At 40.9% G+C, this 15,662-nt stretch overlaps 1 protein-coding gene across 1 annotated transcript; it reads right to left on the minus strand.

Moving 5' to 3' along the window:
• Positions 1 to 5,603: 5,603 nt before the first annotated feature.
• On the minus strand, positions 5,604 to 13,500 carry ZNF488 (zinc finger protein 488). The gene is made up of 3 exons (XM_010188139.1): positions 13,281 to 13,500; positions 8,904 to 9,132; positions 5,604 to 7,014 (listed from the first exon to the last, which is right to left on the minus strand). Exons 1-3 carry the CDS (start codon positions 13,497 to 13,499, stop codon positions 5,849 to 5,851), a joined length of 1,614 nt encoding a protein of 537 aa, XP_010186441.1. The 5' UTR covers position 13,500; the 3' UTR covers positions 5,604 to 5,848.
• Positions 13,501 to 15,662: the final 2,162 nt, after the last annotated feature.

Below are 15,662 nucleotides of genomic sequence, written 5' to 3' on the forward strand. Positions count from 1 at the left end.
TATTTATTCCCTTCTCATTGACCTGGACATGGTGCAGGGTAAATTGTATTAGGCTGTACTTTTTGCTCAAGGTAGGGTCACAGGAAGTGTCTTGTTTGAAGACACTGAAAAGATCAGCTTTCTTATCTCAGAGCAGAGGCATAACAAGCAATATAGAGGAAATATCTCCTATTCTGTATCACTTTAATACAGTGAAGTTGAAAGGGTGCAATTTCAGAACTGACAAAAAGTAAATACCTGCAGGCCTCGCTGAGGCAAATGGCACTGAACCTGGTAAGGCTGTACTGTTTAGGGGTACCAAACGCTTCTAGAACATCTGGAATTATGATAAGTAACAGAGCTCTCCCTGAAACCCAAATCTACACTTTCAGAATTAAAGCTGATTTCTAGCATCTATGTGGTCAAGAAGACTTTTTTTCTCCCCAGAAGTGCTTTCTGCATAGATCTTCCACCTTATTCTGCAGTGTCAAGGAACACATAGATCCTGAGCTGTATGTCCCATGTTGTATGTACATCTCCCAGGTTTGGCTCCACCTGGCATTTTTGGTGTTTCTAGCGATCACTGAAACTGTAAGCTCAAACAAGCCAGAGCCTCTTACAAAAACCTGACCAAACCATGACCACAGCACAATGGACCTCACAAAAAGTAATTGTACATAAAGTTACATGGCATTGAAAGGCTTAAACACCACAACATTAGGAATGAAAATCAGTTATAGAAAATACATGGTTTGTGGTTTAAATGAGAAAGTTAGACTGAAGTTTTCTTAGAGAGAGACAAGCAATTTCGGAAGTGCCCTTCCACAGCACAACAGGAAACTTGCTGGAACTGCCACCTTTCTCTCTTCTGGTTCCAGAGCTGACATGGACATTCAACAGTTTATAGCACCAGTTCCTTACCTAGAATGACTTCCTAAAGTTTCTTTCTAATCATGCTCCTTTTAAAGGCAGCAAGAAAGGAGTTGGTGTATCAGGCCTTCTATCAGTATGATCTTCCTTCTTTTAGCGTTCACAGAACTCTGACCAAGAAATGGCAGCAAACTTTTTTCCCCCCCCTACCAAATAATGCCTTCTTGCTCTCTGGAGAATGCTTCTACTGTAGTATTTCCTGATCACACCACAAAAGCTGTCCTAGTGCAGTGATTTTCAAACTGTGGTCTGAAGACCACTGGGAGTCCCCAGACTGCCTCGATTAGTGAAAAAGTACCCCAGAAAGCAAGTATATACTCTTCAAAAACCCATCTGAGCGCAGTTTTGATGGAGAAACACATCTTCATTAGATGAAGCTGAGAGGTCAATGAGTGAATAAATGTCCTAATCGGGCATTCCGAATCAGTAAACTCACAACTCACTTCAGAAACACAGCCTGAACAGCTGAGCTTGGCAGCATTGTGTTATGTCCTCTTTCACTGATCCAGAAAGAGATGTCATGAGAAACAGTGGTTTGATCCAAGTGACACAGGCAATTGCTAGCAAAGACAGAAAAAGAACCAGTCAGCTTACTCCAAGTTGGCTCCTTCTCCTGTTTTAAAAAAATGAAATACTTTTTTTTTCTTCTTCCAAGCATTTCTACCTGTAGAGAAGACACAGATCCCTGCTGTAAAACCACAGTATTGCACCAGGACTGAATGCAGTCCTTCATGAATTCCTTAAGTCCCGTCATTTCTTCACAAACCCCTTGCTCTAGTGGATTGCCTTTCCTCCAGCAGGATTTCCTTGCAACTGCACCAATTTAAATGTTCAGACTTCTAGACGTAAGGGAAAAAAAGGCTTCCAGCATGACTCAATTATAGGACGTTTGTTTTTCTTTGTCTCGTTAGGCTTCCTTCTGCCTGTGCAATATTTTATTCACTCAGCTTTAATACGAATATTTTTATTTAAAGAAACAAAGTATGCAAAACTTTTGGACAAGCCCCCTAGTTTATGTAACCCAGCTTAGATGAGACACTCAGTTAAACTTGAGGCACATAAAAGACATTCCCTTTGTCTGTATAAGGGCTTTACACGAGAGCTCATTTTACACATAGGGGATCAAGTTCTGGTTCTGTTGACATCTGTGCTGTTTTGCTCTCATGGTAGCACAGGTGTAGCAGGCAACAAGAGGTCACATTGGTCAGTTGTGTGTGTAAACAAGTCTTAGTTCACAAAACACTTTAGTGGAGTATAAGAAGCAATTTGTTCACTCAATTCTTATGCCAGTGGCCACTTCTTAAAGGAGCAAGGGAAGTATTGCACACATTTGCCTGCAATGTGATTTCCATGTTGCAAGAGAAAAATCCCTAATATTTACATGCTAGGACCTATCTGCACTGCCCCTGCAGCTGGAGGAGGTGAGGACAGTACTAGAAATATAGCTGATTAAAAACCTCTTCTTTTGATCTTTGCATTTTCAATCAGCTCTGCCACTTTTCATAACTGGTTCTCTTGCTTTTCTGTCCACAGAAGCCATTTATTTACACATTGCTTGTCATCACAGTATGTAAGTTACTGTGTCCCAGATATGCCCACAAAGAAACTGGGTGAGACTTCTTACCTTTTTATTTCTCCCGAAGAAAACAACTTCATGACATAAAGGAAAGCTATCTCTCCCTGTAGCTTGCTGCTTGCTGTAGCCTCATACCATAAGCAGAGTGAAGAAGTCTGATTACTGGTGAAACCTCTAAGGATCTAACACACCATTGGAAGAGCTTTTGAGGTTCAGTTTACCAGTGGCTGATTTTCCACACTTTCTCAAGATCACTTACACCAACACAAGATCAGTGAAAACATGTAACTGGGTAGATTTGGTACAGCTTCATTCGGATCTAAATGATATGCCAGGTGTAGCGCACTGGAAAAACAGGCCCTTGGAGCAGGGTAACGTTGAAGCGATGTGCCAGCATAATACTGGAGAGCATTACACAGCTGGTCTTGTCTTTTTCCAGAAGAAATCTGAAGCTAGGCTTTCTAACCATGAAACTGTTAAGAAAACATGGCATCTTTCAGTAAGTACAGAAAGGAACATTTTGCAGCAATGGTACCAAAAAACCTTTAGTCTTATTTATACTGGGCCAGGCTGATCTTAAAGTAATTTATGTAAAACAGGAGTAGTAACATGGAATTATTCTGGATTTGCACTGGAATAAATGAGATCACAATCTGGCCTAAACTATTAATGGGGATCTATAAGCCTAACCACATACGAACACAGTTACACCATGGAGTCCTTCATTACACTTTATGGACACCGACTTCACAGTGAACTGGCTGGCACCCAGATAAATCCAGATGGAGTGAAATTTGGCCCATTAAACATTGCCATAAATATATTTCTTACACAGTAAATGTTATTGGACACAAAATAGAGATGGAAAGATCAGAAGGAAACCACATAATCCTCTACTCAAGGCAAGGTTGTTACCTGTGGGCCCCTCAGTTCAAGAAGGACAGGGAGTTGCTTGAAAGAGTCCAGTGCAGGGCCACAAAGATGATGGAGGGAGTGAAGCATCTCCCTTATGAGGAGTGGCTGAGGGAGCTGGGTCTCTTTAGCTTGGAGAAGAGGAGACTGAGGGGTGACCTCATTCATGGTTATAAATTTGTAAAGGGCGAGTGTCAGGAGGAAGAAGCCAGACTCTTCTCTGTGACAGCCAATGACAGGACAGGCAATGGGAGCAAGCTGGAGCATAGGAGGTTCCATGTGAACATAAGAAAACACTTTTTCACTGTCAAGGTGACACTGGCCCAGGCTGCCCAGAGAGGTTGTGGAGTCTCCTTCTCTGCAGACATTCAAAACCCGCCTGGACGTGTTCCTGTGTGACCTGGTCTGGTGTTCCTGCTCTGGCAGGGGTTGGACTGGATGAGCTTTTGAGGTCCCTTCCAACTCCTGAGATTCTGTGATTCTGTGATTCTGTGCTTCGTGTTTCAAAGCTTTCGTTCATTTTGTTTTTTAATTACTCCAGTGAAAGGGCTTCCACCACTGACCTTGGAAAGCTGTGTTACAATCCAGCGATCGCAGTGAAAGCTGTCTCAATTTATGTCTTCTGAACTCAAAGGCATAATGTAACATCATCACTTTATGCTGAGAAGATTAAGCTGGGGTGCACAGCCAGTGGCTGACCTGCACTAAGTCAAATGTTTATGTTAACAGGAAACAGCCATGTATTAATGTTCAATAGCAACATATTGGGAAGAATATAGCCTCCTGACTTATAGAAACCTCCCAAGAGATGATAATGAGAGTAATACGTTGATCCCAGCTGACATTCTAAGACTCTTAGGCTGTCTTTTATCACTGTGATATATTTACTTGCTGATACTTTCATTATCAGCCTAGGTATCATCATGGGCACTCAAAGAAAACTTCTGTCCAGTGTGTAGCAAACAAGCACTGGACTATATAATCAGTATGGTGGAAAAATAATAAGGAGCATAATACAATGTCCTTTTAACTGGGAAATTAGTGATTTCTGATATTATCTATCTGAAAAGGAATAATAGTAGACGGGGCTCAGAGACAGGCCACAGAAGCATCAGACAACCTGAAAAAATGCTATATAAGAGAGAGAGAAAAATGCTTGCTTGAAGAACACGTCATACGCTATCAAGAACAAGTTCCTAAATGGGTTATAAAAGTAATGAAAGGCTAATTAGATGAGCTGCAGTAACAGCAAACAGGATTGTTTCTTCCCCTGCCAGAGCAGTAAAACTCACCTGCTTCTGAGACTAAGCAGAGTTGAAACAAATGTAGGCAAGACAAAAATGTCTCATATGGACAGACTATAGAGAGAATTTGGCACTTTCTTTTTTAAAAAAGTTGGAATTTGCTCATGTAGAAACCAGAGGATAGACAAGCTGGTCTAATGCAATGCAATCCATGTACACCTTTGTCGTTTTGTGAAGCACATTCCTCTTCTAGCTATTAGCAGAACAGATCCTATCATCCACATACAGTGTGCAGATTCTATCTATCAGTAGCTAATAGGAACTCAAATACCCTAGCTGCTTTCTTTAGAATATTCAAAACCTGAAACCCACAGGCCAATCTCCCATCAGATCTGAATGCCTACTAAAGCCACACAGATCTTTCAAGCACACATCAGGGTAGAATTTGTGCGCCCTGTCTACATAATAACGTAGACAACAGGTCCAATTTTGATGCAGATCCAGCTTGATTTTACTTTGCAAAAGAGATTTCAAAAGTAGCAGAGCCTATAACACAACTCAGATATACTCATTTACAAGTCACATCCTCTTTGGCAGTCTATTGGTCAGTTGTTGATGATCATAAATTTCAGACAGAGTCTTCAAGTCCCTTTCAAAGCCAAGGAGACACTGAGACACAAGTTTTTACTGAGACAAATCTGATGAAAGAGCTGATTCACCTAACATAAAAGAGAAAGAGTCCACCAAAGCTGCTAGAAATGGTTAACATCTGTTCTTGTAGCATATAAGCTCTGATTTTTTTAGTGCTTAAAGATTCCTCATTCAATGAGGTGGTTATTACTTCTGCATTTACACTGTAGTGCACAGACACTAGCAAATCAAACACAAGCAGAGAAAAACATTTGCAAAACAATAATTTTGTTCCCAGCTCTTTGCAAATTAACACTACGCGTGCATTCATTTCACTATTTTATTTCCTCGAAAATAGATTGACAAGGGCTAGGCTGAGTTTTCAAAACTTACGACCCACTCAGATTCTTGTAAACATTTTATATTTTTTTTGCAAAGCATCTATTATAAATTATTGTAAACAGTGTTTTCCTGTAAGAAGTTAATGTAAACTCAAAAATAAATGCATACAAGTGAATCATGTTCCCCTTCTTTACCCAACCTGCCCGGTCCCTTAGCGACATCTGTCTGCAGAGCTCTAATTATGAGAAGTCATGTGTCGGGATAAATGATGGCGTTCTCGGAAGTACTCGTGACAAATGGGACATGTTAGTTTCTCCTCTCGTCTCCTCTTGCACTGAGACTCAGTTGAGGAATATTCTTTTTTGTGATGTGACCGCATGTGGAAGACTAAATCAGATGTCATGCGAAAGGACAGGTTGCATTTGGCACACCAGTTCTGGGCAGCCACTCCAAAGGATGTGAAGGTGGGGGGAAGAAGAGTCAAGGAAGAAGAGGAGGAGGAAGAAGTGGTGGCTGTGTTTTGTAACTGTCCTCCTGCTTGTTTGGGCCACGGTTCTGAGGTATATGGGAAAACATTGCTCCGAGTGATGCTTGTCTGCAGCATCTGAGCATTACACAAATCACTGACAAAGAACTTGGAATTGAGAAGAGTGCTGCAGCACATGATGTCTGTGGTGGCAATGAAGCCAGACAGCTCCCCCAGGCTCTTTGGTGACTCACTCATGGGATGAGAAGAATTTATTGCAGCTCTTTCTGCTAAACACTTACTGGGTTTGCTGAAAGCACTCTTCTGTTCTCCTCGGGCTCTGGTGGGCCACACAAAGGAGAATGCACTACCGGAGGAGTTCAGCAACACATCCTTTGATACCTGCTCTTTACCAAGCGGGACTGTGCCATCCTCCTGTTCTGCCTCCTTCAGCCTCTCATTCCTCAGCTTCTCCTTCATTCTCCTGACCTCGGTGAAAGCACTCTGCTTCTGCTCTAAAGCATCCTTCCTAGCTGACTGCTTCCCTGAACTAAGCTTCCAGAAAGAACCAGCCAATACATGTTCTCCCCCAACCTCTTCCTTGCCCCCACAGTTATGTTCCTCACTCAGATTATTGGTTTTCTCCAACAGCACTGTCTTCCTGCTCTTGTTGTTCTCAGCCTCTTCAGATTTTGCTCTCTTTTCTCCTGTGAGACCATGGGCATCATCTTTACAAGCTGCCATTTTGACCTCTAGATCCCTTGCCAGGCTGTGGAAATTTGTGGTCTGCTCAGCTAAGTTGCTCTTTTCCATCTTAGGGTCCTGGAAATTTCTCCATAGCAGGGCGCTCTTCTCTGGGACACATAGGAAGCGGACATGGGAGAGATAGGAATGCTCACATTTAAAGACTCGGTCACATTCTTGGCATCTCAACTCTGCGGAAACAGACAACAGATGGTGAGTTTTGCAAGGTTAGAATCATGGGCAGATTCTGACCCTGTCATTGACACAGACAAAAAACCGAGAAACATTTCTTGTGTCATACAAGAGTATACGTGGTAAAGATAATGTCAGTGCAGGATCAGACCCCTTGCTGCTGCAGAGAATGGTTCACCCATATTTGCCTCCATGTGCTACTAGGAGAAATGCTTTCATTTAGACACTCTGACCAAGTTTGTATTACATAAAATGGCCTGGACCCAATGGTCTAGATAAAACCATATGGACTTTATGAAAATTGGGTCTACATTTCCTAAGTCATTGACTTTAATACAGGCTAAATGTTAAATTCTATGTACCCAAGCAACAATGTGGTTTAGACCTGGATTTAAAGGTCTTGGCCTTTAATAGAGGCTCTGAGCCTCTATTTCTACATATGATAATCTGGATTTTTAATCCTTTTCACAAATCATCTGATGATAATGCCTGAAGCTCTTGGTCATGCTCATTTAGCAAACTTCTATATGACTCAAGGCACAGATACCTGTGGCACAGAAAATAATGTTAGAAGTGAAACAGTGCCAGTGATGAGCAGGAGGAATGGGGAACATACATTGGTATGACGCTGTTTCCTTCTGGCCTTCAGATGTACTGCACCTCTGGTTAATTGCGGTGGTTGATTGCCCATGAACAGACAGGACATAATTCAGTGACCGAGATACAAATGACACATCTTAATCTTTGTTAACAGTACCCATGCTACATTATTTCACAACACACAGCAGTTTTTTAAATGCAAATGGTGCCAGACCACACCTGAGGCCTGGGATGTGTAGGAAAGTTCATACATTGGTTGGGTAAAACTACAAATCCCTAATTTGTAGGCTCAGCACATCTTAGATCACTTCCCAAACTACAGACACTGAACTTTTTGTAAGAAGATAGGTCTGCTGATTTGGGTGGAATGCTGTTCCTGTTGATTTCACAGGGTTGACGATGTGCGTCTACACAGAAGCTCACAGAATATGCTGAAATCAGTTAAAATTACTTAGTGGGGTCCTGATGTGATTATGTCTATATTAATTTAATATTCATTTACAGGCAAGTATATTATCATATTAATTTAGCAACTCATACCTTTACCAACCTACACCTCTACTAACCAAGTTATATCAGCTGTGTTTAAATCAACCCAAAGGAATGTAGAAAGGGTTTTGCTCTGGTCTAACTAGATCAATGTTTGGAGCAAATGACAGCTGGAGTCAACCTTGGCACGGACCTGGCAGTGATTTGCTTGATCTCTCCATAATCTAGATATTTTTTTTTCAGTAATTGCCAGTGCAATTTCTTTTAGAGCAATAAATACCTAGCAATATCTCAGAATGAAAATCGTGCCCTTTTCCTTGTTCTCACTATGTCCCATGCTAAATAAGCAGACTGAGCTGTATACAGTACTGTTTGGGATGTCATGCATTTTTCACAGCCTTGCTCATTTACAAGATTAAAGTTGAACTCTAGCCTATGCTTGATTCCTCAATGAGCTCAAAAAGGCATATTTGCAATTGATACTTGCAACTGATAAGTTTTTAGGATTCCAAGGTAGTCAGGTGCCTAAATGTCCATTACACAGCTCAAAAATTGCAGCATTAACCTCTAGTTCACCATCCTTTGCTGGAAAGCAGTGATGAAAATGGCATGAAGAACTGTAACTTTATTCTTGCTCTATGCCTCCAGCTCAGTCCCTGAAGCAGGTCTTTCTTTTAGCTGACCAGCTAAGGATTGAGACAGGTTTCATTTCCTGTGTTACAAGATCATCGCATACTAAAGAAGTTGCAGACTCACTTCAGTCCTCAGTGACCCCTGCAGTCAACAGTTTTGTACTTACCGTTCGGGGTACTCTGAGCTTTTATCTCATTGAAACCTAAGAGGCTGGAAAGCTCCTCATCATACCAGACAAGCAGCTCCTCATTTTTGTTGATCTTCCTAGTAGAGCGATAATATAACTGACTGTTTTCTAAGTAAGCTTCCAAGTTCTGCTCCTTGCTATTGGCAGCTGCTTGTACAAGCCTCATCCAAGGCAGTCCTGTGGGATTGTGCACAGATGTAACATCTACCTGCGAGACAGGACACAAAGAAAGCAAGTTGCAGGTCTTGGGATTCCAAATAGATTTGCATCACATTCAGGGATTTCAAATTCATCTTCAGCGGCATCACACGGCACATGCAGGACAACCAAGCAGTTAACAAGCAAACCCAGTTTTCTGCCTCACACCGAGACAGTATGGCAAAGCTGTGAGCCCAGTTCATACACCAGTGTCACCAAATCCAAAGTCATCATAGGGAGAAGGCTTCCCTGGTGTGAGTACTGAGAGGTTTGGGAATACAGTTGGATGGGAGGGAGAAGGAGACACTGCTGTTCACAGACAACCTCTCACGGCAATGCCAGGGACATTAGGCAGTCTCCAGCCCTCTCACAGCAAGGATGATGTCCTCTGTCTGATGCAGGTTGTCCCATGAGACGGTGTCAGACGTGGATCACAGATGTACAGAAGGTGTGCTCCTCTGTAAGTAGGCCTGGGGACGGGGTTGGATGTGAGATGTGCAGACCCTGGATCTGTGAGCCCAGAAATGAACACACACTCTGGGTAGTGGCACATACAACTTTTCATTGGTGTAAGAGGATATGGATCAGAAGGTGTAAGAATACTCCTGGTGTTTTGATTCAACACTTCAAGGAGACAACATTCGCATATACAACTGTTTGGCTAGATTACAGAAAAATTAGATTTTAATAAATACAACTAAGAAATACTTATATGATCTGTTACATTTTTCAGAAATAAAATTATTTGTTCCTATTCCTGACTTTGATAAATCAAGTAAATTCATTTCAGGGTATCTAAACCGATAAAAACTCATCAGATGAATATTTTTCATTAATTTCTGAGTACTGAGGGCTTGATTTACTTTCAGTTTGTATACATTCAGAAATATCAAACAGATTAAGTCAAAAAAATATTGCTTAGGTTGCAAGGCCAGACACTCAGAAGTTAAAAATTTAATATTAAGTCTGCTGCTCAAATTCAATTTCTCTTCTGTGTGTATATTACAACATAGTCCTTAGTCACATATACTCCTTTCTCCACAGGACTCCTCAGTCATTTAGTCACAGGTTGACCAGGCTCTGGTCAAATAACATAACTATAAAAACTTTGGATTTGTCTTCCTTATTCAGTGTGTCACTCCCGTATTAGTTACTTTATTGCATTTGCTTTGAATAGGGAATGATTTCTTTCTTTATAGGTTTTTCTTTGGTGTTTACCACGGCAGATCTATCTTCTCTGCAGCATTTGAAAGGTGGGGAAGATTTTCATAGCTTGGAGGCTGAAACACAGGGCAATCAAGGGCAACATTTACACACATAAGACTCCTCAACTAATTTTTGAAGCACCAAGTCATTTAGAAAGGTTTAGAAAGGACGAAGTTTGGAAATGAAAAATGTCTAATGACAAGTATGATCTAAATTTCACCTCAAGCAATGTATAAGTCTTTGTTTTCCACTAATTGCAGGGCAGCCATTCGTTGGTGTTTGGTATCAGTAGCATTCTTTTGGCTATTCCTTTCTCTGTTTTTAAATCTCTCTGACTATTACCTACCACAAAAAATATGATCACATTAGTAGCTTGAATACAAGAATGAAACATTAAGAGGCCACTAGGATAAAAGTTAATTAGTATAAGGGAGAAAATAAATTAGCATGCCCTGTAACTGGTTCTCTCTAAATGCCATGGTAGTTAACAATGATTGAGAAATCCAAAAGTCTGACAGCAACACAAGCACACCCACCCACACACAGTGGTTGTAACTAAAAGCTATGTCAGAGGCTGTAATTTATTAGCTTCTGCGTTCCAGAAATATTGAAAATCCACCCGCAAAGTCAAAGGGAACACAGCTCCTTCAGCAACCAGGCTGAGAGGGCTTAGAGAAGGTATGGAGGAGTAAAGAACAGACCATAAGACCTGGATGCTGTCGACTAAAAGCATGCACCCGTTTTAGTTTATTCATGTGTATAGAGACACTAGAAACCCTGCAAGTCCACCCATTTCCTGAGATGGCAATCCCTGAGGTGAATCCTTTGCACCCATATATGAGACAAAGGCTTCACGCCCCAACAAGCTCAGTCATAGCTGAGCAATGGGAGCAATCAGCCTTCCTTGATAGAGGCTGGAAGAGAACAGAGAGAGTCAGATTCTTCCTTGGAACTCAGAGTCAAACCCACAAGAAGCTGTAGGGGCCAGAGGAACTCAGTGGGAATCAGTGGCCTTTGTAAGGGGCCGGCTTTCTTTGCCTAGGGTAAATGATTGGCTGGAAAGAACCACCTGTGCCAGTGGTTGCCAAGGCATCCTCTTTGCCTGAGTGTACAAACTGGTCCAAGAAGCCCAAATTAGGATCTCTCAGAGGATAAGAGAAAAGACATAGAACTCCCTTTTGGACTAACATAAAAAGCCAAGATAAGGAAATTCTTGTTAAAAATAATATTCCCCAAAGTCTTGCAGAAGTGCTGCCGAACTGTGATGAACATGAACCTCAGCTGTGGAGAATCCACCTTGCTAAATTATTCCTGTGTATATTCTGTTTGTAGTATAGCCAGCATATCAAAACCTATTTCTCGTTTTGCACCTCAGTGCCATGATAACAACATAGTATCATGGCTGAATCATTAATGAATTGTCTACGCACAGAGCTGGGAGTTGAACAATAGCTCCTGATTTCTGGAAGGTTTACTTTTAATTATGGGTAGCCAACAAGATATAGAACCACCACTGAAACAGCTACTTGCACAGAATTTGATGTATTTACTGCCAAAACACAGAGATCTGAGCCAGCTCAGGCATCCAATTTCATGCCTGCATAATAATTACTTAACTCAAATGTAGCAAAATACTAAAGCCATCCCTTTGGCGGGTTCTTCCAACCCTTTGAGGCTCTTTCTTGGTTCTACAGTAATTAAAAAACTCGCAGGAGAAATACTGAAATATTCCATAAATAAAGCCTCATTTCAGGAGAGACCTTCCTCCAAAGAGCTTGTAGTTCTTCTGGAGTACTAATAACCCTGTCCAAGCAAGCAAACTTATGCCAGACACTCGAACAAATAGTCAGAAAAATCCTGAAGCCCCTTCTTCTCTTTCTGATTTTGTTTAAAGTTAAAGTGTCAGATGTATCTACCAACGGTTGCATCTTCCATATTACACACACTCCCTAGAATTTCTCTACTCCAGAGCACAAAAATCTTAGGAGCACCTGGATGTCTCCCAGATCTGTCCATGCCATAGCATGTGGGACTTTTACTGCCTCACGCTATAAAACACTACCTCCCCATCTTCATCTAGACCAATGGTGACTAAAATGCACTCTTGAGATGCAGAAAGCCAACGTAAGAGGCCAGCATGAGAAATATGCATTGTCCAAATGAAAATGTTATGATAAACAGGCTAAGGGAAAAAAAAAAGGGAACTAGAGCTGAAGAGTTAACATTCCACCACAGTCCTGGGATTTCTGACCTTCCCTACATGACAGCTCCTTTTGTTCACAGATGTATCTCTGTGGCTTCTCTACAGTGATTGAAAAACGAGGCTGTAACAGACAGACATATCTAAAGTAACTGCAGGAGGTCCATGCACTAATAGCAATAAGCTGTGGCTGCCTGAAGATTGTGTAGACTAGCTGCCTGACTGCTGTCTTCTACAGTTCATACAGCCTGTGCTGAGATCACTGCCATTGTGATTTTACTTCATGGATGACTGAGCCAACTGGGTCACTGCTCGCTCAGATCCATCAATAAATGCTGCAAAGGCACCACCTGCATGAATCAGTGCAATGCCACACTCTTCCCTGTCTGCTCTTACACGGCTGTCACACCTCCTGATAAGCCTCCGTTGTCCTTCGTAAGGACAAAACCCAAGTGTGATGTTTCTAAACTATTCGTCTCTCTTTTCTTCTACTCCCGGTCAGGGCTGAAGCAGGTCATCAATCATCAGCATAGAAATGGGACTTTGTGTTCTTCCTGCAAAGGAAACGGTTTTCACTGAGGTCCCTACAGTCAACAGCTCATAAATCAGCAATGCACTGGCTATTTCTCCCTTCGAAGGAGCTGTTAGTTGTGCTGAATAAAACAAAAATGTACCCCTTGGCAAAGTTACATTCTGAGGGATAGTGTAACTCTTTTTTGATACGACTAACATTAAATGCTGATTTCTCCTACCTTAAATACATAATGGATGTTCCGTCTATCAGAACACTTGAGAGCAATAAAAGCTACAGTGTCCAGCAGGGTGTTCTGGAGCATGCATGGTCCAAAAACAACTTCTTCGGGAATGTCTTGTGTGGTATGAACAGTAGCCAATATGTCCGGAAAATGGTGATGCAGAAGTTTGTTGTCACTTGTCCAAAGGAATTTAGGCAAAGATGTAAGTTCCATCATAAACCTGTAAAATAAACAAGAAATTGCATTTGGAATAGAGGTGGAAATGGAAGGGGGCTTTACTACTTACAATATAAAGACTTCCAGGAACTGTAGGTGAATTGTAAGACTATGCCAGGACATTGCTGGTTACAGAGTTTGCAGCTTTATTAACATCCAGCTCAGAAAGAGAAAAATGACTTTGCACTAAGCCAAAATCTAAGGTTTATAAACAAGTGAGTTATTCTTTCTTGGAATAGTCAGACACACCAATAGTTCAACTCCTGCTACACTGCCACTCTCTACAGGCAGGAATAAGAAGCTTTTGGAAGAGCAAGCAAAATTTTCAGGGAGTGGAACTCAGCATATTCTTTTTCAGTGTATTCTCAGATATCCTCCTAATTTATTATTACTAGTTTATAGAAGTGTAAGGAAAGGTAGAGAAGGAGAACAACAACAACAAAAAAGCAATCACTTTCTGAAACAGAGTTTGAAAAAGCATTGCTTTTTGATTTGGAAGTGCAACATCAGTCTAGTTTCTGGCTAAACAGGTACAAAATAGTAATAGCCTGAGTCCTTAGGCTACCCAACCTGAAAGCACAAAATCTGCAGAGGCTGACAAAAAGCTTATTTCCATCCCATCTCAAAATGTATGTGGAATCTTACATACCTGCTCTTGTTGGGAAAATGAAATCAGGTTATGGTTCTTTGCATGGTGACACTGTTAACATAATGTTAATAGAGACTGCTGTCTTTAGAGGATGAATTTTCCTGCCCTGAACATAGAAGATTACATTTTTCAGAGCAGTGGCGATTTCTGCAATATGAGCCACAATCTGAGAACTCTGTATGTAGCAAGGAGGCATGTTTGACTTATTTGTCATTCTAAACTTCTCTAGGTTTTTAATAAAGATATTACCATCTCCAGCTCCCAGCTGGAGGTCATGGAAAAACCCTCATTTATGCCATCAAGAGCTGGATCAGGTCCATTAGGCAGGGAAAATTAAAGAGAACAGCAACAAGCCCTGAAGAGGCCGTAGCCTAATAAATACTGAGATGGAAGGGCTGAAGATCCAGTCTAATCTTTCTCACTCTCTGCCAACAGAATTGATTTGTTACTCACTGACTCATGACTTAAACTGAAGTGATATAAAGTGCTCAGGAGAGCTGCACTGATTTAACTCAATCAGTTTCTAAATCAGTATAGTTAATTCAGTATAATTTCTTCCTGGTAGGCAAGGACTAAGGCCCTATCTTGAAAAATATTAAAACACATTGATACACACACAGTAAGTGGTAAACATCTGAAGGATGAAGGACTAAACCAGACATCCAAGGCAAAGAACAGGAGGTAAAGGAGTAAAACAAAAAAGCCAGATGACTTGCCAGAAATTAGTCACTAAGAGGAGGACAGAATGGCTCTCTGCTCTCTGTTAATGATGAGTTTCATTGCCTGGTTTCCCAATAATCTCCTGAAGTTACTACTGGTGTGAGAACAGAATGATGGGATCTATGTGCGCATTTGTACAATAGATATGAATCTGTTCCATTGATTTAGATAGATCCTATGTATGTGTGTCTTTCCATTCTAACTATACCGATTTTTAATTAATAGTAACAGTCAAGGCATATTTATTTTCCCAATGATCTCCTGAAGTTACTACTGTGGTGAGAACAGAATGATGGGATCTATGTGTGCATTTGTACAATAGATAGGATCTATCTAAATCCACAGAACATATTCATATGTATGTGTGTCTTTCCATTCTAACTATACCGATTTTTAATTAATAGTAACAGTCAAGGCATATTTATTTTAAATAATATATAAAAAATACAAGTTCCAAGCCATCAGAAAATAAATTTGAGAACTAAAATGCTTAAAAGTCTGTCTGAATAAGAACAAGTTTAGAAATAAATTATGATCTGAGCCAGTTCCTTTTCTAAAGAATTCGCATTCAGGAAATTCCTAATCTCTTCTAGCACTGTTTTACTTACCCTAGACCCTAGAAGGCAATTCTTCTCACTAAGATGTCCCTTTCTCTGAAATTCATCTGAATTTATCTACGTAAACTAAGAGAGTTCTGTGCCTTAGCACACTGCTGTCAATCCAAATAAAACAGGCATCCAGGGCACTCAGAGCTGAGTTTTCAATGGGGAAGGATGCTGAATTTGAGCACACAC

The sequence above is a fragment of the Mesitornis unicolor genome, unplaced genomic scaffold (assembly GCF_000695765.1).
Source record: "Mesitornis unicolor isolate BGI_N332 unplaced genomic scaffold, ASM69576v1 scaffold1837, whole genome shotgun sequence".
NCBI lineage: Eukaryota > Metazoa > Chordata > Aves > Mesitornithiformes > Mesitornithidae > Mesitornis > Mesitornis unicolor.